The sequence below is a fragment of the Chiloscyllium plagiosum genome, unplaced genomic scaffold, assembly GCF_037043375.1.
Source record: "Chiloscyllium plagiosum isolate Xiang-an unplaced genomic scaffold, Cpla_swu_hap1 HiC_scaffold_8, whole genome shotgun sequence".
NCBI lineage: Eukaryota > Metazoa > Chordata > Chondrichthyes > Orectolobiformes > Hemiscylliidae > Chiloscyllium > Chiloscyllium plagiosum.
In genome coordinates, this window is record NW_028270146.1 from 1,103,540 (window position 1) to 1,125,555 (window position 22,016).

Below are 22,016 nucleotides of genomic sequence, written 5' to 3' on the forward strand. Positions count from 1 at the left end.
CAGACCACTCGGGAGAGTTGTTAGGAAACATTTCTACATATTTACTCCTGTTTCTATGTTCCATTAACTTATTTCACTTTATCAAGTCAAAGGTATGGCTATGGGTATGCAAATAACACTTTTTCCAAAGTCTTAGATGCCACTGCCTGCTCTTGTCCGGAATTGGAAAAAATGATCAGTTTTGTCTCCACTTTCCATCCTTAATTTCACCTGGTCCATCTCTAACTCTTCCTCAACTTCATTGTTTCCATTTCTGAGGATAGGTTGTCGACCATTACCCATTTCAAACCCACCAACTCCCATCTTGACTGCACTTCCTCACATCTGCAAGGATTTAATCCATTGCCCCAGTTTCTTTGTGCCCATCACTGTATCTGTTCCAATAATGCCACCTTCTACCAGCATACCTCTGGCATGTAATCTTTTTTTCTTCTACAGAGGATTCAGTCCAAGTCTGCTCTGCCATTTAACGCAATCATGGCTGACCTCATCATGGCCTTAAATTCTGTTTTCTTGCCCGCTTCCCTTAATCCTTTATCAACATCCTTTATTGAAAAAGACGACCATAAGACATTGGAGCAGGTAGCCATTCAGCCCATCAAGTCTGTACCACCAATGTATCACAGCTGATCTGATCATCCTCAACTCTACTTTTCCCCATAACCATTGATTCCTCTCCTGATTACAGTCAGAGAAGAGAGACTGAGAGAGCGCCATACAGCATTAAAAATATCTGTCTCCGTTTTGAATGTCCTCCATGACCTAACCTCTATGGTAACAAATTCTACAGATTCACTGCCCCCATAGAAATATTTCCTGCTCACCTCTATCTTAAACCTATGATATCCATACCCTCTGGTCTGGTACACTCTCACTTGGGGGAACAAATCTTTTTGCATCTACACTTGTAATCTATGACCCTAATAATATAGTACACAATACTGTATGCTTATAAACTGCTCGATTCATCTGTCTCACCATCTTCAATGGCCTGTGCACCTTTGTACATAGGTTCCTCTGCTCCTGCATCCTTTAACAATTGGATCCCTTAATATTACCTTATCTTTCATGCTCTTCTGAACAATTGAAGCAAGTCATCCCTGCTCCTGTACTGGAATCCTCTCACTATTAAGGCTGATATACCATTTGATCTCACCATCACCTTCACGACCGGTGGACATGGACACTCAGGTCTCTTTGTACCTTCCCCTTCTCCAAGGTGGCAGAGTTACTCAGTGGTTAGCATTGCTGCCTCACAGTGCCAAGCACTAGGGTTTGAGGCAGTGCCAATTGCCTCAGGCAACTGTCTATGTGGAGTTTGCACTTTCGCCAAATATCTGCGCAGGTTTCCTCCAGGTGCTCCAGTTCCTCCCACACTCCAAAAATATGCAGGTTTGATGAACTGGCCATGCTAAATTGCCCATAGTGTTGAGGGCTGTGCAGGCTAGTTGGGTTAGCCACTGAAAACGCAGGGTTACAGGAATAGAGTCAAAGGCGCTTCGGAGGGTTGGTGCAGACTCGAAAGGCCAAATGGCCTGTTTCTGAACTTAGGGATTCAATGATTCTAATACATTTCAGATAATAATCTGTCTTCCTATTTTTGCTCCCCAAGTAAATAATCTCATATTTATCCATGCATTTGGTCCCTCAGTCAGCCTGTCCAAATCACACTGAAACATCTCTGTATCCTCCGCACAGCTTGCCCTCCTACCCAGTTCATCTTGTAAATAGCTGGGGTCCAAGCACTGATCCCTGCTATACCCAACTAGTTACTGTCTGCCACTTGGTTAAAAAAGCTCACTTAATCCTTTTCTTTCTTTTCCTGCATGCCAACCAGTTCTCTATCCACCACCCCCAATCTCATGCACTTTAATTTTACACAATCACTTATGTGGGACCTTACTTGAAAGTGGAGTCGCAGGTAGATAGGATAGTGAAGAAGGCGTTTGGTATGCTTTCCTTTATTGGTCAGAGTATTGAGTACAGGAGTTGGGAGGTCATGTTGCGGCTGTACAGGACATTGGTTAGGCCACTGTTAGAATATCGCGTGAAATTCTGGTCTCCTTCCTATCGGAAAGATGTTGTGAAAGGGTTCAGAAATGATTTACAAGGATGTTGCCAAGGTTGGACGATTTGAGCTAGAGGGAGAGGCTGAACAGGCTGGGGCTGTTTTCCCTGGAGCGCCGGAGGCTAAGGGGTGACCTCATAGAAGTTTATAAAATTATGAGGGGCATGGATAGGATAAATAGACAAAGTCTTTTCCCTGTGGAGTAAAGAACTAGAGGGCATAGGTTTAGGGTGAGAGGGGAAAGATATTAAAGAGACCTAATGGGCAGAGGGTGGTACATGTATGGAATGAGCAGCCGAAGGATGTGGTGAAGGCTGGTACAATTGCAACATTTAAGAGGCATTTGGATGGGTATATGAATAGGAAGGATTTGGAGGGATATGAGCCGGATGCTGGCAGGTGGGACTAGATTTGGTTAGGATATCTGGACGGCATGGACGGGTTGGACCGAAGGGTCTGTTTTCATGCTGTACATCTCTATGACTCTACTGGAAGCCTTGTGGAAGTCCAAGTAAACCACATCCACTGGCTTGCCCCATCAACTCTACTCATTACATCCTTGAAAAATTCCAGTAAATTTGTAAATCCATGCTGACTTTGTCTGATCCTGCCAGTGCTTCCAAATGTTCTGCACATCAACCTTTCATTTGGAATAAAAATGTGCTGTTACCTTTTATACTCTCGAATTACACTCAGGACTTTGTTAGAAAGTTCTTCTTCACTCTGAGAGGATCTGCAAAATTCTTTCAATTTAAGCTGAAGCTCTTCCATTCTTGGCTCTTCTGCTAAAATTGAAGACCTGGTGAGCTGGGACATAAAGAAAACAAAGAGCAAGGTGAAAGAAAATCTTGCTGAGATTGCACAAAATATGAGATGGTGCAGACCAAGCTTCAGTGACATTTTACTGATGTGGACTTCAGCACAGGGAACAAATCTGGATGTAGGTTTGCTCACTGAGCTGGAAGATTCGTTTACAGCGTTTCATCACCACACTAGGTAACATCTTCAGTGAGCCTCCGGTGAAGCACTGATGTTCATGACCGACTTTCTATTTATGTGTTTAGGTTTCCTTGTGTTGGTAATGTCAGTCGCTGTGGTGATATCATTTCTTGTTCTTTTTCTCAGAGGGTGGTAAATGGGGGTCAAAGTCGATGTGTTTGTTGGTAGAGTTCCAACATGTCTTCCATAGCCACCAGGATAAATGAACATCAACTAGCCACAAAAAGACATGACTCTCTCTCACTAATATCCCTACATACGGATGAGGAAGGACACCACTTCGACTGGGACAACACATCCATCCTAGGACAAACCAAACAGAGACATGCACAAGAATTCTTAAAAGCATGGCATTCCAACTGGAACTCTATCAACAAATACATCAACTTAGACCCCATTTACTACGGTCTGAGAGAAAGAACAGGAAATGACATCACCACAGGAAATGATGTCACCAACACAAGGAAACATAAACACATAAATAGAAAGCAGGTCACTAACACCTGTGCTTCACTGGAGGTTCACTGATGTTATCTAGTGTGCTGATGAAACATCTGAAAATGAACCTTCCCGCTCAGCAAGCAAACTTACATCCAGAGCCTCAACCTGAGCTACAAAGTTTCTCAAAACTCACTAACAGGAAACAAATCTGCAAAATCAGTGAGAGATGAAGGTTTGGCAAGCAGACTTCAGGAGGGTGCAGCATGTTTAAGCTTTTGGCCCATAATCCTGCAAATTAGCCTTCATGTTCAATTGTCTTTAAAAAGTTCTGATGGTCTCTAGCAAATTGTTCTGAATCTTAAGAACAAATTCCTTCAGGCGATATCATTCTCCTCTAGTTCTTTTGCCTTTTGAAGATTGGTGCTGTTCAAATCATTATTTCACTTGGCTGCAAATTCCAATAACAATTACACCTTAAACCTTAATAGTGTCAAGACTCTAATCTGATGATCAGTACAGTATTTTACTCTCATCTTTCTGCCCTTTCTTGCATTTTGTTTGAAAAGATTGATTGTAAAGCTGGTCTCAATTCAGTCCTTGGCTGCAATAATTTTTAACTGAGAAAACCTTTAAGTTGAAAAAGGTTTGTCTCAACTATAAGTGGCTAAATTGTGCTCTCCACCCAAGTTCAAGTCATTTAGACTATTTTTATAAGAAAACCAAGAAAGCATTTGTCTCAACATGGCCTTCTGGAGGATTCTGCTACATCAAGGCAGTGCTTAAAATTTGTTCAAAAGTGTAGCCAGGGTTGTCATCACGGTTATTACATATTGCTACTTCTCCTGGAGGTGGTGGTGAGGACTTGCAGTCCTTTGAGTACACTTACAATACCATTCGGAAGGGAGCTCTAGGAACTGGCCCAGTGGCAGTGATGGAATGGTGATACAGTTTAAAATCAAGATGGTGTGAGACTTGGGACATCTTGCAGGTTATGGTATAACCATGGCATTTGATGCCTTTCTCTTTCTAGGTGGTAGAGTTTGTGAATTTGGAAGGTGCTGACTAAGAAGCCTCGGTGAGGTACTATAGTGCAGCTTGTAAATGGTACCACATTGTAGCTACTGTGTGGGGGTGGTGAAGGGAGTGAATGTTGAAAGTGATGGATATGGTACAAATCAAGTGGGCTGCTTTATCGTGGATGGTGCCAAGCTTCGTGAGTAATGTGAGAGCTGCATTCATCTGGACAGGTTTGGACTATTCCATCACACTCCTGGCTTGTGCTTTGTAGATGGAGGACAGGCTTTGGGGAGTCAGGATTCTAATTACTTGCCCTAAAATTCCTAGTCTCTGACCTAATCTTGTAGCCACTGTATCTATTTAGCTGGTCAAGGATATCGATTGTGATATGAGCCCAAGCTGTTAAAGATAGCATTTGCATGGATAGAGATTAGCTAACAAATGGAAGGCAAAGTTGGGAAGGTGGTGCGTGCGTGTGTGAGCGTAAAGCGAGGGGGGGGTATTTTCAGGATGGCAACCTGTAACTAATATTGTGCCACAGGCATCAGTGCTGGGGCCACCATTATTGACAATATCTATTAATGACATGAATGAGGAAAAAGAGTGTATTTTGCTCAGTTTGCAGATGCAACCAAAATAGATGGAAAGGCAAGTGATGAGGGTGACACAAAGAGTCTGCAGAGGAATATGGATAGGTTAAGATCAAAAGTTGGCAAAAAAAACTTGGCAGATGGACTATAAGGTGAGACAATGAGAGGTTATACATTTTGGCTTGTTGAATAGAGCAATTGAATCTAAGTTACATGGAGAAAGACTGCAGAAAGATAGAACACAGAGATATGGAAGCTTTCACCCACAAATTACAAAATGCTACCATCCAAGTTTAACAGTTAATAGAGAAGGCAAATGGAATGTTGACCTTATTTCAAAGAGAATGGAGTAGGGAAGTTTTGCTAAAACTGTACAAGGCACTAGTCAGACCACAGCTGAAATAGTGTGAACAGATTTGGGGTCCCTTATCTATGCCACTTGTGAGAAGATTTGTAGCTCAAAAACTTAGAACCCTTATTTATGAAATGACATATTGACTTTGGAAGCAGTCCAAGAGAGTCATTAGGCTGATCCCAGAGATGGAGAGACTGTCTTTACCAGTAGAGGTAAAGTTGACTGAACTGGTGGAACTTAGAATAATGAGGTGACCTTATTGACAAGATTCATAGGTGATTTGAGAGGGTAAATACAAAAGGTTCTTTCTCCTTGTGGGAGAGTCTGGGACCAGAAGCCATAATATCAGAAGGTAGCAAAGTGGAGTTGAGGTTTCTCAGATCAGCTACAATGTCATTGAAGGCAGAGATGATTTAATGCGCTGAACAGTCTACTTCTGCACTTATGTCTCACGGTCCAAAATCTGACAGATCTTTTCTGATGACTGCACAATGTTCAGCACCATTTGTAATTCAACAGATCCTGAAGCAGTCGACGCTGAAATGCAGCAAGACCTGAACAATGTCCAAGTAGCAAGTAACATGCACACCACACAAATTCCAGGCTACAATCATTTCTAACAAGAAAGAATCCAATCATCCTTCCTTTATATTCAATGGCATTGCCATCGCCGAGTCCCCCACTATACTAGCACTTAACACTAAATAAAAACTGAACTGGACCAGCCACATAAATACGGTGGTTACAAGAGCAGATCAGAGGTTGGGAATGCTGCAGCACATTACTCACATCCTGACTTCCCAAAACCTGTCCACCATCTACAATGTACAAGTCAGGAGCGTGATAGAACACTTTGCAATTACCTGAGTGACTCAAAAGTCATGATATCATCCAGGACAAAAACGCCTGCTTGACTAGTATCCCATCGGCCATGTTAACCTTGAACATTCATTCCCTTCATAACAACACAGTGATGTGCACCATCTACTAGATGCATGCAAGTAACTTAGCCAGGTTCTTTCAACAGCACCTTCTAAACCTACAACTTCTAACACCTCCAAGAACAAGGGCAGCAACTGCATGGGAACAGCATCCCCTGTAAGTTGACCTCTACACCACAAACCATCCCGTTTGGAACTATATCACCATTCCTACACTTGGTCAAAATCCTGAAATTGTCTCCTGAACAGCACTATGGGTATCCATACACTCATTGACTGCTGTAGTAGCCAATTGCCCACTCCTTCACAGGGGAATTATGATTGGAAAATAAATGCTTGTCTAGCTCGGACACCACACTCCGTGAACACAAATATGGAAATTCTATAGGACATTAATGAATCACATGGAAATTTATCATAATCTGATTTCATCATTATTCATCAGAGTGAACATTTCATTCCAAATCTATTAATTTACACAAACAATTATTGAAGTGGGATCATTGCATGGGAGCATTTGACCAGGCTCTGGGATTTCTAGTTGATTAACATCACCATTTTGCTGCCACCCATTATCTTAAAACTGTATGATATAATCATTCCTGAATGGATACTCCTCAAAGCTGTCTGCTTTTTCACTTCCCTGACCATTTTCCATTCTTTGATCCAAGAGTGTTTTTTCCCTTCTTGGCTTCTTATGAATTGAATAAGAAGCCGGTTAAGCAAGTTCAGGAAAATGTTCACTTACTCTTTCTGCATGTTTGTCAGCAGCTGATAGCTCCCATGATCATTATTCTATATCTAGTCTTCATTCATTGTATATAGCTGGCTGCTTCTTTCTTGCTACACTTTTCTTCCACTTCAGGCTGTCCACAGATTCATGTTTTATCCCCTTACCTTCTGCCTCAATCTACATTCACTCTGTTTTGACCCTAATTTTCATTTTGTTCTTGCTGTGCCATGCTATTAAGAGAATGCTAAGAGGCTGCAGGATGACTGACACAGACTGGCATATGTATGATTATCCACTTTGATCACAAAAACAGGAGGGCAGATTATTATATGAATGATGGCAGTTTAGGAAAAGGTGAGTTGCAGTGAGACCTGGGTGTCATGGTGGAACAGTTGATGAAGGACGGCCCGAAGGTGCTGCAGGCAGTGAGGACAGCTAATGGCATGTTCTCCTTCACAGCAAGAGGATGAGAGTATCGGAGTAAGGATGTCTTGCTGCAGTTATACAGGGCCTTGGTGAGGCCACACCTTGAGGATTGTGTGTAGGTTCGGTCTCCGAGTCTGAGGAAGGACATCCTTGCTACTGAAGGAGTCCAGCGAAGGTTCACCAGACTGATTCCCGGGATGGCAGGACTGACAGATGGGGAAAGACTGGATTGACTGGGCTGGACTTGTACTCACTGGCATTTAGAAGAATGGGGGGGGGGGGTTATAGAAACATATAAAAACCTGATTAGATTGGACAGGCTAGATGCAGGGAGCATGTTCCCGATGTTGGGGATGTCTAAGAACAAGGGGTCACAGTCTAAGAATAAGGAATAAGCCATTCAGGACCGAGACGAGGAAGAATTTCTTCACTCAGAGTTGCGAACCTGTGGAATTCCCTTCCGCTGGTAGCTGTTGGAGCCAGTTCATTAAATATATTAAGAGGGAGCTGAACATGGCCCTTGCAGCTAAAGGGATCAAGGGGTATGGATAGGGGGCAGGAATGGAATATTGAGATTGCATGATCAGCCATGATCATATTGAATGGTGGTGCAGGCTCGAAGGGCCGAATGGCCTATTCCTGCAGCTATTTTCTATGTTTCTATATTAATTGGTACAGCAATCCCACCCACTCTTCATGCATTCCTATCCATTTATACCCTGCAGTGCTGAGTTGTCAGCACCTTTTTTTTTAAAAGCACCAACTCCAAATGCTTAGGAATTGGGCGACAGGTTTAGACAGTACATTTGGAACAGCTCAGGCTTGGAGGGCCGAAGGGCCTGTTCCTGGGCTGTACATTTTCTTTGTTCTTTGTAAATAAGACATTTAGTTTTTGTGCTGTGTACCTTACATGTACAGATACATGTAATTTTTTGTTTAAGCTTCAGGTGCAACATAAGGAGTTAGCAAGTGATCCTATTTCAAACTAGTGCACTAGCTGGAGCAAGATAGAACATAGAACATAAAAAAATACAGCGCTGTACAGGCCCTTTGGCCCTCGATGTTGCGCCGATCCAAGCCCACCTAACCTACACTAGCCCACTATCCTCCATATGCCTATCCAATGCCCGCTTAAATGCCCATAATGAGGGAGAGTCCACCACTGCTACTGGCAGGGCATTCCATGAACTCACGACTCGCTGAGTAAAGAATCTACCCCTAACATCTGTCCTATACCTACCACCCCTTAATTTAAAGCTATGCCCCCTCGTAATAGCTGACTCCATACGTGGAAAAAGGTTCTCATGGTCAACCCTATCTAAACCCCTAATCATCTTGTACACCTCTATCAAGTCACCCCGAAACCTTCTTTTCTCCAATGAAAACAGCATTGGAGAAAAGATCTTGGAAATTAATACAGAACCAAGTACTGCAAATCTTTAACATCCAAAATATGAACAGCTCTGGCAGCAATGGTGACGAGAGAGACTGAACTCATATTTCAAATGCAGGAGTCTGGAGGTAAAGATCCTATTTCAGGAGAAAGGCAATGAGGAGGCACAGCACATACTTAAGGTCTGGAATTCACTACGGTGGAAGCAAACTCAAATATGGCTTTCAAAATGAATTGGATAAATACCTGAAGAGAAGATAAAATTACTTTATGGGAGAGTATGTGAGTTAGATTAGCTTAGCTGTAAACTGAATGGCTTCCTCCTGGTCATATTTTATACTTTCTACAATTTAATTTCTAACTTACAAGACATTTGCACCACACAGTTTCCATCGCGTCATCATCTGGAGGCTGCAAATCTAAGCTCTGCAGCCAGTCCACTAACTCGGCAACTTCTCTCTCCAGCTGCTCAGCCCTTGACTTGGATTCCAGCATAGAATGAAATCCAATCTCCAGTGGCACCTGATCTTGCTGGCAGCTCAGCCTCAGATTATTCCAGTTTGCTCTCAGCGTCTCCAGGTCTTTGGTGATGTGCTCAGCACCTAGAGGAGATGTACTGAGGATTACAGTCGTGGCCTGAACCTGCAGATTGTCCAGCTCTCCCTTTTTCCTGCTGACCTCATCACTCAGTTCCTGTGAATGGAGCAATGGAATTAAATCCAGGTTAATCAAAGCATCTAAAGCACCAAGTCTCAGAATATGGAGGCTGCATTCCCACAGAAGGATGTCAACCAGCTCTTAGACCATGTTCTACCATCCAATTAACTTCTGATTGCAATTTAACTGCATATACTTCTGGTACATATCCTTTAATCTCTTTGGAAAACAACAGTCTATCATCTGAAAGTTCAGAGTAATAACGAATCTTGCGTTAACTTCATTTTTCAGAAAAGGCTATATAAACTTCTACTGCACTTTTTATGTACAAGCACTTTTTCATGTCACTGTTGTAAACCTAGTTCCAATCTGTGACTACATATCCACTGTCCCAAAGTAGCCAACCAACAGAAATAGTCTTTATCTACAGAAACAAAAACATAAATTGCTGGATAAAACTCCATAGGTCTGGCTCCATTTGTGGAGAAAAAGCAGAATTAATATTTCAGGTCTGGTGACCCATCTTCAGAATTTGATCTACAGTATTCATTTTAGTTAACACAGGTACACATTTGTTAAAAAAATTCTTTGTACATTAAGTATATATGATGTTCAGGTCTTATTCTGGAGAATGTATGCTTCACTCCATTTGAGGTTAAAATATCATTCCAGAGATGTGGTTCCCAGAAATGCAAGTAGAACTCCAGGGGTGATACGACCAGGATGTTGAATAGATGAAGTCATTCAGATATAAAGAAAACAGCATTTTCACCTTTCCGAATACCACAAATCTCAACCTTGTCCAGTACACTAGTTAGCTCATTATTGCTCCCATCACTAAGCCAATTTCCTAACTAATTCAATTCTATGGAGTATGAGAGGCACCTTTACATGGGGAGTACCATGTGGATGAAGGAGAGGTTATCCACTTTGGCTGCAAAACAGACAGGCAGATTGTCTGAATGGACACAGATTGAGAAAGGAGGAAGTGAAATGAGACCTGGGTGTCCTTGTACATCAACTGAAGGTGCAGCAGTTGGTGAAGGCGGCAAGTGGTATGTTTGCCTTCATAGCGAGAGGATTCAAGTACAGGAAGACGGAATTCTTGTGTTAATTGGAAAAGAGATTGGTGAGATCACACCTGAAGTATTAGTGCAGTTTTGGTCTCCTTATCTGAAGGAGAATTGTTCAAGCTGCGGAGGGAGTGTAGCAAAGGTTTACCAGACTTATCAGTGGGATGGCACTCCAAACATATACTGGAACTGTCACATTAGATGTCTATGACTCGATAAGTGGAAACAAAAAAGCTTTCTTATTCAGTCGGTGGATATAACTGCCAGAGAAGAGCAAAACTCAACCTTCTCTTGGGAGATAAGGCAGGGCAAGTGCCTGAAGTGTCACTGGAGGAGCACTTTGGAGCCAGTGATCATAGATATATTAAAATATATATATATATATATTTAAAGTAGTTAATGGAAAAGGACAGAATTGACCAAAAAAATTAAAGTTCTAAATTGGAGTAAGGCCAATTTTGACAGTATTAAGCAAGAGTCACACAGATGTACAGCATGGAAATAGATCCTGCAGTCCAACTCATCCATGCTGACCAAATATCCTAAAATAATCTAGTCCCATTTGCCAGCATTTGACCCATGTCCCTCTAAACCCTTCCCATTCATATATCCATCCAGATGTCTTTTAAATGTTGGAATTATTCCAGTCCTCCACCACTTGCTCTGGCAGCTCATTCCATAAACGCAACATTGTGTGTGTGAACAAGCTGCCCCTGAGGTCCCTTTCAATTCTTTCCCCTCTCACCATAAACCTATGTCCACTAATTTTGAATTCCCCTAAGGGGAAAAGGACCTTGTCTGTTCACCCTATCCCAGCCCCTCATGATTTTATAAACCTCTATAACGTTACTCCACAGCCTCCAATGCTCCAGTGAAAATAGCCTGAGCCTGGACAGAAGGAGGAAGAGAGGTGACCTGATAATGAGAGGCATGGATAGAGTCGATAACCAGAGACTTTTCCCCAGGGCAGGACTGACTGCCATGAGGAGTCATAGGTTTAAGGTGTTTGGAGGAAGGTATAGAGGAGATGTCAGAAGTAGGTTCTTCATGCAGAGAGTTGTGAGCGCATGGAATGCATGGCCAGCTGTGGTGGTGGAAGCAGAGTCATTAGGGACATTTAAATGACTGCTGGACATGCACATGGATAGCAGGGAATTGAGGGGTGCGTAGGTTAGGTTATTATATTTTAGCTAAGGATTAATCCTCAGCACAACATAGTGGGCCGAAGGGCCTGTACTGTGCTGTATTTTTCTATGTTCTATGTTGCAGACAGAAGAATGAAGACGGCATTTGGTACGCTTGCCTTTATTGGTCAGTGCACTGAGTATCGGAGTAGGGAGGTCATGTTGCAGCTGTACAGGACACTTTTATAATACTGCACTCAATTCTGGTCTCGATGATCTTGGAAAGATGTTGTTGAGTTGGAGGGAATAGGCTGGAGCTATTTTACCTGGAGCATCAGGGGCTGAGGGATGACCTTACAGAAGTTTACAAAATCACGAGGGACATTGAAAGGGCGAATAGCCAAGGTTTTCTCCCCTGGGTAGAGTAGTCCAAAACTAGAGGGCATAGGTTTAAAGTGAGATGTGAAAGATTGGAAAGGGACATAAGGGGCAACATTTTCATCCAGAGAGTGGTGCCCTTATGGAATGAGCTGCCACATGTGGTGGTAAAGACTGGTAAATTACAACATTTAACAGGCATCTGGATGGGATTATGAATTGGGAGGGTTTACAGAGATATGGGCCAAATGCTGGCAAACGGGACTAGATTAATTTGGGATACCTGGTTAGCATGGATGAGTTTGACCGAAGGGTCTGTTTCTGTACTGTACGATTCTATGAATAAAGAGATAATAGAGTATATTCACTCGAAGAATGAGGGAAATTTCACCAAAACTATTAAATTCAAAAGGACTCAACAGATACAGGAAGGACGTTCTCAATGAGCAGGGAGTCCACAATTGGCATGAATGGCAAGGACCAGTTTGGGCCTGTCTCTCTGCTGTAGGACTCGAGAACGTATGACAGTCTAAGGATATAGAAAAATATCTTCACACAAACAGTGCTGAGCCTGAGGAATTTTAACCCACAGGAAGTGGCTGAAGCCAAAGCATTGAATGTTGACAAAGTGGAGGTAGATGTAGCTCTTCACGCTAATAGGATGAAGGGTACAGGGAGAAAGCAGGAACAGTGTTAGAACATAGAACATAGAAGAATACAGCGCAGTACAGGCCCTTCGGCCCTCGATGTTGCGCCGATCCAAGCCCACCTAACCTACACTAGCCCACTATCCTCCATATGCCTATCCAATGCCCGCTTAAATGCCCATAATGAGGGAGATTCCACCACTGCTACTGGCAGGGCATTCCATGAACTCACGACTCGCTGATTAAAGAACCTACCCCTAACATCTGTCCTATACCTACCCCCCCTTAATTTAAAGCTATGCCCCCTTGTATTGGTGACTCCATACGTGGAAAAAGATTCTCACTGTCGACCCTATCTAAACCCCTAATCATCTTATACACCTCTATCAAGTCACCCCTAAACCTTCTTTTCTCCAATGAAAACAACCCCAAGTGCCTCAGCCTTTCCTCATACGATCTTTCTACCATACCAGGCAACATCCTGGTAAACCTCCTCTGCACCCGTTCCAGTGCCTCCACATCCTTCCTATAGTATGGCGACCAAAACTGCACACAATATTCCAGATGTGGCCGCACCAGAGTCTTATACAACTGCAACATGACCTCAGTACTCCGGAACTCAATTCCTCTACCAATAAAAGCCAGTACGCCATATGCCTTCTTCACCGCACTATTTACCTGGGTGGCAACTTTCAAAGATTTGTGTACATGGACACCAAGATCCCTCTGCTCATCCACACTACCAAGTATCCGACCGTTAGCCCAGTACCCCATCTTTTTATTACTCTTACCAAAGTGAATCACCTCACACTTAGCTACATTGAACTCCATTTGCCACCTTTCTGCCCAGCTCTGCAGCTTATCTATATCCCGCTGTAACCTGCCACATCCTTCCTCACTGTCTACAACTTCTCCGACTTTCGTATCATCCGCAAACTTACTCACCCAACCTTCTAACCCCTCTTCCAGGTCATTTATAAAAATGACAAACAGCAATGGTCCCAAAACAGATCCTTGCGGAACACCGCTAGTGACGGCACTCCAAGATGAACATTTGCCATCAACTACTACCCTCTGTCTTCTTCCAGCCAGCCAACTCCTAATCCAAACCTCCAACTCACCCTCAATGCCATACCTCCATATTTTTTGCAGTAGTCTACCATGGGGAACCTTATCAAACGCCTTACTAAAATCCATATACACCACATCTACTGCTTTCCCCTCGTCCACCTCCTTAGTCACCTTCTCAAAGAATTCAATAAGGTTTGTGAGGCACAACCTGCCCTTCACAAAACCATGCTGACTATCCTTGATCACATTATTCCTATCCAGATGTGCATAAATCCTATCCCTTACAATTCTCTCTAAGATTTTACCCACAACAGAAGTGAGACTCACCGGCCTATAGTTACTAGGGTTATCCCTACTCCCCTTTTTGAACAAGGGAACCACATTTGCTAGCCTCCAATCTTCTGGCACTACTCCTGTAGACAACGAGGACATAAAAATCAAGGCCAATGGCTCTGCAATCTCTTCCCTTGCTTCCCAGAGAATCCTAGGATAAATGCCATCAGGCCCAGGGGACGTATCTATTTTCACCCTTTCCAGAATTTCCAACACCTCTTCTCTACATACCTCAAAGCTATCCATTCTACTTAATTGTGACTCAGTACTCACATTGACAACAATGTCCTGTTCCTGATTGAATACTGACGAAAAGTATTCATTCAGTGTCTCCCCAATCTCTTCAGCCTCCACACGCAACTTCCCACTACTATCCTTGACTGGACCTATTCCTACCCTAGTCATTCTTTTATTCCTGACATACCTATAGAAAGCCTTAGGGTTTTCCCTAATCCTACCAACTAAGGACCTTTCATGTCCCCTCCTTGCTGCTCTTAGCTCTCTCTTCAGGTCCTTCCTGGCTACCTTATAACTCTCAATCGCCCCAATTGAACCTTCACGCCTCATCTTTACATAGGCCGCCCTCTTCCATTTAACAAGGGATTCCAATTCCTTATTAAACCACGGCTCCCTCACACGACCCTTTCCTCCCTGCCTGACGGGCACATACTTATCAAGGACACTCAATAGTTGCTCCTTGAACAAGCTCCACATATCAATTACACCCTTGCCTTGAAGCTTACTTTTCCAGGCCACACATCCTAGGTCATGCCTCACAGCATCATAATTTCCCTGCCCCCATCTATAACTCTTGCCCTGTCGTGCACACTTATCCCTCTCCATCACGAGAGTAAAGGTCACCGAATTGTGGTCACTGTCCCCAAAGTGCTCACCTACCTCTAATTCTAACACCTGGCCTGGTTCATTACCCAGAACCAAATCCAGTATGGCCTCACCTCTTGTTGGCCTATCTACATATTGTGTCAGGAAACCCTCCTGCACACATTGAACAAACACTGACCCATCTAACGAACTTGAGCTATAGCTTTCCCAATTAATATCAGGAAAGTTAAAGTCCCCCATAACAACCACCCTATTACTTTCACTCTTCTCTTGAATCATCCTTGCAATCCTTTCTTCTACGTTTCTAGGACTATTAGGAGGCCTGTAAAAAACTCCTAACAGGGTGAGCTCACCTTTCCTATTCCTAACCTCAGCCCAAACCACCTCAGATGGCGAGTCTTCATCCATCGTCCTTTCCACAGCTGTAATACTATCTTTGACAAGCAATGCCACACCTCCCCCTCTTTTACCCCCACCTCTGACCCTACTAAAACATTTAAACCCTGGAACCTGCAACAGCCAATCCTGTCCCTGTTCTACCCATGTCTCCGTAATAGCCACAACATCGAAGTCCCAGGTACCAACCCACGCTGCAAGTTCACCTACCTTATTTCGTATACTTCTTGCATTGAAGTATACACACTTCAAACCACTTTCCTGTTTACAGGCACCCTCCTTTGAAATTGATGCCATGTTCCTAACCTCCCTACACTCCAGGTCCTGCACCCTAAAGCTACAGTCTGGGTTCCCATGCCCCTGCAGTTAGTTTAAACCCCCCCCCCCCCAAGAGCACTAGCAAACCTCCCACCAAGGATACTGGTGCCCCTCAGGTTCAGGTGTAGACCATCCTGTTTATAGAGGTCCCACCTTCCCCAGAAAGAACCCCAGTTATCCAAATACCGGAATCCCTCCCTCCCTTCTGGATGCATGATCAGCTATGAACGCAATCAATGGCAGAACAAACTCAAAGGGTGGAATGTCTACTCCTGCTCTCGTTTTCTGTTTTGGCCAATCCAGTCGACACCACCAGACAATACCACTACCTATACTAGTCCCATTTTCCTGCACTAGGCCCATAGCCTTGAATGTTATGACATTTCATATGCTCAATCAAACACTGTTTAAAGGTTAGCAAGATTTTCCACCTCAACCACCTCCCAGGCAGTGCTTTCCAGATTCCTACCATCCTTTGGGTAAAATGATTTTTCTTCAAATCCCCTCAAGACCACCACCTTTCACCTTGAAAATTATGCCCCCTTGTTACCGACTCTTCAACTGAAGGGAACAGCTTCTTTCATTCACCCCATGTCCACATCCTTCATAATCTTGTATACCTTTATTAAGTCCCCTCTCAATCTTCTCTGCTGCAAGAAAAAAAAACTCATTCCACACTTGGGCGATTGTCTGTGTGGAGTTTGCACATTTTTCCTGTGTCTGTGTGGGTTTCCTACAGGTGCTCAGATTTCCTCCCACAATCCAAAGATGTGCAGTTAGCTGGATTGGCTATGTTTAATTGTCCATACTTTCCACGGTTGCGCAGGTGAAGTGAATTAGCCATGAGAAATGCAGGGTTACAGGAATAGATTGGGGGGGGGGGGTTATCTGGAATGCTCTTCAGAGGGTCGGTGTGGACTCTATGGGCCAAATGGCCTACTTGCACATTGTAGGGATTCTACTCTATTCAATTTTTTTAAAGCAGAGTTTATCAAACTTGGCTTCATAGCAGAAATGCTTCATGGAGAAAGTGAGGTCTGCAGATGCTGGAGATCAGAGCTGGAAATGTGTTACTGGAAAAGCGCAGCAGGTCAGGCAGCATCCAGGGAACAGGAGAATCGACGTTTCGGGCATAAGCCTTCCTGAAGAAGGGCTTATGCCCGAAACGTCGATTCTCCTGTTCCCTGGATGCTGCCTGACCTGCTGCGCTTTTCCAGCAACACATTTCCAGCTCAGAAATGCTTCATCACAGGCAACGTCCTGGTGAATCTCTTTTGCGCCCCTGCCTGTGCAAGTCCTATGGTGTGGTGACCAGGTCGACACACAGTACTCCAGCTGTGGCCTGACCGAAGTTCGACACAGTTGCACTTAACCTCCCTGCTCTTACACTCAATGCCACAGCTGATAAAGGCAAGTATACTGTATGCCTTTTTAAACATCCTATTAACCTCTGCTGCCACCTTCAGGAATCTGTGGACAAGCACCCCAAGATCTCTCTGCTCCTCTGAGCTTCCTGCATTCATGACATACAAGATGAACTCTGCAAATGGGTTGCACTCTCACCTCCAAATTACAAGGTTGTGGTTTTAAGCCCTACTCCAAATCCTGAACACAAGTTGGCATCTGTATGACATGTCCTGCTGAAGTGTTTTTGCTGACCACAGAATTGGCAATATCTATATCATCACTGACATTTTAATGAGATACTTCACAATACTCAGAGGGAACAGGAATGCTGGGAAAAAACATTTTAATTGCGAGATTGTGACATCTCCTGAAGTGTTCTTACTGACCACAAAACTGGCAAAGTTGTGCCAAATATAAACTTGCAATCAAAGTGTTTTTTTTTCAGCATCCCCCTTCCCTCGGAGTATTGTGAAGTATCTCATTAAAATATCACTAATGGTATCTATAATCGATCTATCCCTTCACCGAGCTTCCCAGCTCACTTTAGCCAGCACTCCTTTATAATTGCTCTTATTTGAATGTGAAACACAAGGAGTGGATGATGGCCAATGGTATTCTTGCTAGACGATTAATCCAGATACCCAAGTCATGTTATGGGGATCTGACACTGAATGCCACCAAGACAGATGGTGGAATTTGAATAGTAATATACTGGAATTAAGAGTTTAATGACAACCATGAAACCATTGCCAATTGTCAGGAAAATCCCATCTGGTTCTAATGCCCTTTAGAGAATGAAATCTGCCATGTGGCCAAATGTGACTCCAGATCAACAGCAATGTTTTCTTTGTAAATTCATTGACAATGCAGCATAGGCCAGCATTCAGTGCCCATCCCACCATGTGGTTGACTCTTAATTACCCTTTGGGCAATTAGGAATGGGCAATAAATGGTGATCCAGCCAGTGATACTCAATTCCCCCATGAATAAAAATGAAGTAAATTTTCTCCCTCAAAGTAAATCCAAAATTCCATCATTAGATTAGATTAGATTACTTACAGTGTGGAAACAGGCCCTTCGGCCCAACAAGTCCACACCGCCCCGCTGAAGCGCAACACACCCATACCCCTACATTTGCCCCTTACCTAACACTACGGGCAATTTAGCATGGCCAATTCACCTGACCTGCACATCTTTGGACTGTGGGAAGAAACCAGAGCACCCGGAGGAAACCCATCATGTTATAATCAGAATTCCCATGGCACCTTAATTATGAAGTGTGTCTAATTGTACATTCTCAGATCATTTACCTTCAGCTCTCTAAATGATCTCTCCATCGGATTCTTTTTGTCTGTGCATGTGTTGCATTTATTAATTTTTTCCTTCATGCAATGCAGCCAGTTCTGGAATTCCTCCCGCCTGTCTGCATATTCTTGATGCTCTTGTACAATTGCTTCCAAGATCTTCACCTTTTCCTAAAACAGGAAAATCAGTATTCAAGTCATTGTTCTCGCCATCAGTTTATTCTTTATCCATTTCCTCTTGGTTATGCAAGCAACCCCACCAATTCCAGAGAGGCAAATACTTTCCTACCCTCTGCCAGACTTTTCACAACTCCGGACAAAAAAAAAAATCACACAAGGCCTCTTATGCTTTCGCAAATTTCCTTTAATCTATATTCTGGTTACTGACCTTTTGCCACAGTGCTCATGGAATGCTAATGAAATGTGGCATCATGTGCCCAGCCAACACTGATTGTTTCTCAAAGGCAACCATCCAACATCCAATTCTGCTCAAACTAAACATAATATTCCAATTGGGGTCTAATTGACGTTAATAATTTTGAGTCTCCTAGGCTAATCTTTTCATACACACTTATGCAAAGTATCAGTCAGAACATCCAACGTAACCTGGAGAGATGCAAACACGTGGCGAGAGAAAGAGAGAGAGATAACTACATAAAAGTAGCATGTTCAACCTTTGCTTTGATCTCAAGTGCTTCATGATTAGCTTTTAATATCTGCTGCGCTGCCTCATTGACTGTCTCATCTTCAGTCTTTGCAAATAAGGACCCAGATTCCTGTATGAGTCGCTCAAGCAGGGCAGCCTGGTTCAAAATGTTACTGAGTAGGATTGTGTGATGGCTTAATTGCAATTTCTTCTCCTTAAGACCAAGCTGCAATTCAAGATCTGACTCCAGCCTTTGTTTCATAGTCATCAACCAAAGAAAATAATCTTCCCTCGCCTTCAAATATTCAGACCAATGCAGCAGAATCCATTCAATCCGACTGTAAAAAACAAGAAAATCACATTAATCCCCATCTCTCACATTATTCCTGTTTGCATAAAAAACACCCTATTTGACTAATGTATGACTAACTTGTCAATGAAGAAACGATTATGCAATGAGAGCAGGGAGACCCTAAACACAACCTTAACATTCTGAACCTGAGCAAGAGGCAATAGTAATGACTGCTAGGCAAACCAAGCCAAGAGGGAGGTAGTGCAGGAGTCCCCCGAGGTAACCCTCTCAATTTCCCATTTTGGAGATTGGCGACAATGATGGTTCTTTGGACGAATGCAGTAAGAGCCAAGCCTGTGACACCTCAGTCAGCTGTACAGTGCAAGGATATCACAGAACTTGTGCAGGAATTTTACCAAGAGAGGGTGAACAGCCAGAGGTCATAGTTCACATTGAGATTAATGAAGAAGGACGCAAACCTGCAATTCAAAATAGAGAGCAAAGTAAAAAAACATTAGCAAGCAGGACCTCAAAAATAGTAACCATTGGATTACTCCAAGTGCCATGTGTAAATGAGTGTAGAAATAGGACAGTAACTCAGATGAAAGTGTGGCTGAAATGATGGTTCACGACAGAGGCCTTCATTCCTGGGACATTGGAACTGCTTCCAGCCAAGGTGGTACCAGGTTGCATCTGAATACAGCCAAGACTCTATTCCCTCTGGGTGTTTTGCTAGTTCTATTGGGAAGGCTTCAAACTAACTCAGCAGCAGTGTGGGAACCAGGAGAGAAAGAATACTAGGAGGAGTAGATAGTAGTGCAATGGAGGATTGTTAATAAATACCAAAGAATCAAAGAATCACAGGATCCTAACAGTGTGAAAACAGGCCATTCATCCCACTGCACCTAAACCAACCCTCCAAAGAGCATCCTACTCAGACCCCCACACTCTGCCTGTAACCCTGCATTTCCCACTCCTAGCCCACCTCACCTGCATATCCCTGGACACTATGGACAATTCTGCATGGCAAATATACAACTTTGGAGTAAGGCAGAAAAATAATAAAGTTTAACTGAAGTTACGCTTAACTGAAGTTACGTATGTGAATGCTTGGAGTAAATTCAATAAGATTGGGGAAATAAAAGCACAGATTGGTATGTGGGATTACAACATTGTGACAATAACAGAGATCTGCCTCAAGAACCGGCAGATTTGGGTGTTAAATATTACTGGTTACAAGGCGTTCAGAAATTCTAGGAAAGCAAGAGGAGGAGAAGTGGTATTTTTGGTAAAGGGGAATACTAGAGAAAGAGGATATTTCAGAGGGTCCAAGGACAAAATCAATTTGGCTATATCATTAAATTGCATGGTCGAATCTGTAAGACAATGTCATCTTTAATCATGAACTCTGAAGTCTTACTAACGACTGAGGTCAAGGTAATCAGCCTGTAATTTCCTTCCCTTCTTACACATAGGGATTACATTAGCAATTTTTCAGTTTTCTGGAACCAACCCTCAGTCCAGTGATGCTTAAAGATCACTACCAATGCCTTTGCAATCTTCTCCGTTACCCCCTTTTGAATCCTGGGGGATAGTTCATGTAATTGATTCACCTTCAGATTTCCCAGTAGAGGTGGTGTTGGATGTATTACACTGTATGATGGTGGATAAATCTCCTGGAAGACAGGGGTGTTTGAGTTCAGGTGCATGGTTCTCTGAAAGTGGAGTCCCAGGTAGACAGGGCAGTGAAGAAGGCTTATGGCACACTGGCCTTCATCAGTCAGGGCATTGTGTTTCGAAGTTGGGACGTTATGTTGCAGTTCTACAGGACGTTGGTAGGGCTGTATTTGGGAGTATTGTGTTCTGGTCAGCTTGCTGTAGGAAGGATATTATTAAACTGGAAAGAATGCACAAGAAATTTACAGATGTTGCCAGGACTCAATGGTCTAGGTTACAGGGAGAGGTTGGACAAGCTTTTTTCTTTAGAGCGTAGGAGACTAAGGGGAAATCTTATAGAAGTGTACAAGATCGTGAAAGACATTGATAGGGTGAATGCACTCAGTCTTTTTCCCAGAGCTGGAGAATCAAGAACTAGAGGGCATCAGTTTAAGGTTAGGGGGGAAAGAATAAAAGGGAACTGGAGAGGAAACTTTTTGTTTCCCAACATAGAAGGTGGTACATATATAGAATGAGCTGCCAGCCCCAGCAGTGGTTGAGGAGGATACATTAACAACATTTAAAAGGCATTTGGACAAATACACTGAAAGGAAAGGTTTAGAAGCTGGTTGGCTGGATTGTTGATTTATAGAGCAGTGTGATGCCAACACTGTGGGTTCAATTCCCATCACCAGTTTGAGGTGACCATGAAGGATTTTCCTTCTCAACCTGAGTCAGTGAAGTCTGCAGAAGCTGGAGACCAGAGTTGAGTGTGTTGCTGAAAAAGCACAGCAGGAAGTGAAGGAAAATCGATGATTCGGGCCTGACTCTTCATCAGAAATTAGGCTGGCAGCCTGGGGGTAGAGGGATAATTGGGAGGGAGGTGGGGCTCGGGCTGGGGGGGAAGG

At 43.2% G+C, this 22,016-nt stretch overlaps 1 protein-coding gene across 4 annotated transcripts in view; it reads right to left on the reverse strand.

The window, feature by feature from the left end:
• Positions 1 to 22,016, reverse strand: part of LOC122554866 (nesprin-3-like) — a 115,111-nt gene that overhangs the window by 77,863 nt on the left and 15,232 nt on the right. For all 4 annotated transcript variants that reach the window (XR_015757808.1, XR_015757809.1, XM_087989520.1 and 1 more), the window contains exons 4-7: positions 19,189 to 19,498; positions 18,521 to 18,685; positions 9,330 to 9,656; positions 2,739 to 2,875 (exon numbers count right to left, since the gene is read on the reverse strand). Coding sequence is in view for 2 of the 4 variants with exons in the window: in XM_087989520.1 (XP_087845646.1) it covers positions 2,739 to 2,875; positions 9,330 to 9,656; positions 18,521 to 18,685; positions 19,189 to 19,498 (939 nt within the window). In the remaining 2 variants the exon portion in view is untranslated. The remainder of the gene's footprint in view (positions 1 to 2,738; positions 2,876 to 9,329; positions 9,657 to 18,520; positions 18,686 to 19,188; positions 19,499 to 22,016) is intronic.